Source organism: Crocuta crocuta, unplaced genomic scaffold (assembly GCF_008692635.1).
Source record: "Crocuta crocuta isolate KB4526 unplaced genomic scaffold, BGI_CrCroc_1.0 scaffold139, whole genome shotgun sequence".
In the NCBI taxonomy this organism is placed as follows: domain Eukaryota; kingdom Metazoa; phylum Chordata; class Mammalia; order Carnivora; family Hyaenidae; genus Crocuta; species Crocuta crocuta.
In genome coordinates this window covers 11,583,145-11,585,387 of record NW_027533258.1, presented here as the reverse complement: position 1 = coordinate 11,585,387, position 2,243 = coordinate 11,583,145, and the positions used below count along the sequence as shown (strand labels likewise).

The 2,243-nt window shown below is 71.0% G+C and overlaps 1 protein-coding gene across 1 annotated transcript in view; it reads left to right on the top strand.

Annotated features, from left to right (window-relative positions):
- Nucleotides 1-2,243, top strand: part of SMTNL2 (smoothelin like 2) — a 13,681-nt gene that overhangs the window by 2,773 nt on the left and 8,665 nt on the right. Inside the window, exons 2-4 of the mRNA XM_077746884.1 lie at nucleotides 712-802; nucleotides 1,220-1,465; nucleotides 2,020-2,086. Of these exons, the coding sequence (XP_077603010.1) occupies nucleotides 712-802; nucleotides 1,220-1,465; nucleotides 2,020-2,086 (404 nt within the window). The remainder of the gene's footprint in view (nucleotides 1-711; nucleotides 803-1,219; nucleotides 1,466-2,019; nucleotides 2,087-2,243) is intronic.

The following is a 2,243-nucleotide window of genomic DNA, read 5'->3' as shown; positions in this document are numbered from 1 at the left end:
TTCCCCCACGCACAGGGCCACCGCTGGCCGGCCGGGGCCCCGCTGAGCCGTCTGGGAACCTTGCAGACAAGAGCCACCCGGAGGTGTCCGGGGAGAGGTCTGGCCAGCCTCCGAGTGGCCCTCGGTGCCAGCGGGTCTGCCCGATCCCCTTCCCGCCAGGCAGACCCCGCCAGCCCTCCACGCCTCCCTCACTGCGAGGGGCGCGGGACCTCGGTGGGGAGGAAGTCCCTCCTGGCCGCAGATCACAGGCGTTTCTCACGTGCCGCCGCGGCCGGCACACCTCTTCGCGGGGCCCCGGGGCCCTGCCTGCCGCGGGGGTGTTAGCACCCACCCGAGAAGTTAGAAGCAAGTTGGCGTAAGCGGCGTGGGCAGAACAGGGCCTGACGCCCCACAGAGCATCTGCTCCTTCTCAGACGGGCGACCTGCGACCCAGCAGGGGTACGACTTGACCCGAGCACCTCGGTGGTGGCTCAGCCCGGACCCCAGGCGCCCCCAGTGGCTTCACTGCGGTGAAGGGGGCTGGGCGCCCCCTCCCCCCCCATTCCGGGCATCCAGGCAAATCTCTGCATCCAATGAGAAGTCCTCAGCATGAAGGCCCAGCGCCCCCCGTTGGCCCAGAGAACCTGGGGGCGGGGGGGGGCTTGGACCGCAGTCTGGGGTGGGCAGCCGGGCCTGCCTGACGGGGCCTCCTTGGCGCGCGTGTCTCCCTAGAGTGTGGACCGCCAGGACGAAGCCAGCGAGGTGGACACGAGAAAGGCCTCAGACTCGTGCATCGTGGAGAACGGGCACCAGCCCGGGGCAGGTAGCGCAACGGCACAGGGGCCTCTCGGCCGGGAGGGGACGTGCCCTGGAGCCCAGGTTCACTCAGCACCAAGTAGAACTTTGTAAACACAGAGGGAGACGGGAGGTCCCAAAAGGGGATGAGCCTCCCGGTTTCTGGAGGAAACAAGTGGGCCCCAAAGAGTTGTCCACACAGCGAGTGGGCGCCACAGCGTGGCCGACAGGCTAGCTAGTGTTTATGGAGCTGATTGTGAGGGCAGTTTGGAACAGACATAAACTCTGGTTGGAGCTGTGAGGCGTCCCCAGAAAAGGGAGGTCAGGGAGGCCTTCCTGGAGGAGGTGGGAGGAGGGTTCACGGAGGCTGGAGTCCTGGGGGGCGGTCTGAGGCCCCTGTAGCTGCCTTGGCTGACCTCCCCTTCCCCCTGGCCTCGCGGTCCAGGTCTCGGTGACGGACCCCCTGAGGCAGCCCGAACCGCCCCGGCACCGGAGCCCCCCAGGCCTCGCCCCAGGAGCCTCTCCTTGCAGCTGCCTCACCAGCCGGTCACGGCCGTCACTCGGGTCTCAGAGAGGTTTTCGGGGGAGACCACCTCAGCCGCGGCTCTCTCGCCCACGTCTGCCGCCATCCTGGGGGGGCCCAGCCCGAGCCCCAGCGAGGCCACCACACCCTGGACTCCAGGCCCCAGCGGTAGGAGCGGGGGAGCAGGCTGCAGACCCCCCGGGCCGTGGGGGGCAGGCAGGGCTGGGGGGCTGCCCACCAGCACCTGCCCCTGCGAGTCGCTGCAGAGATGCCCTGAGCCGGCCGCTTCCCTGGGGGGACCGGCTTTCGTTCCCGGTCGAGCCGTGGCTAGGCCGTGGCTGTCACGCCGCGCACGTGGCAGGGCTCCGCCAGCCTGCGTGGGCCTGTGGCCCGGCCTCCAGCGGTGTGTCCTGGGGTGGGGCTTCCAAAATGAGGTCTGGGGACAAGGCGTGTGCTGGACGCACAGCACAGGGGGCCCTGGGCCCCGTGCTGCCCAGAGCGGCTGGGACGCTTACAGGCTGTTTCGTCTGCGCTCTGGGCTCCCAGCTCCCCTCCCCCAACCGCTGGCTGTGGTGGGGCCCGCTTAGTGGGGGGCTGCCCATCCGGGGAGCAGGGCCGGGTCGGGGAGGGGAGCCGTCGGGGAGCGGTGCGGGGGCAGGGAAGGGCTCCGGCAGCTGGCCCTCCCTGAGGCCACGGCCACTTCCGTTCCCTCCTGTCCGCAGAGAGGAGCCCTTCCGCCCCGAGGTCGAGCTCCGGCTACGGGGCGCCGTCGGCCGTCAGGAGCGACAGGTGGGTCCGGGTGAGGCGGCCGGGTGGGCTGTGCGTCCTGGGGCTCGGGCCCCCAGGCCCCCAGCAGGGCGCCCCCCGTGCTGGCCTGGAGCTCCGAGGGCCAGGCAGGAGGGCTGCGGGGAGGGGAGGCGGGGGCTGGGGCAGGTGTATGGCCCCG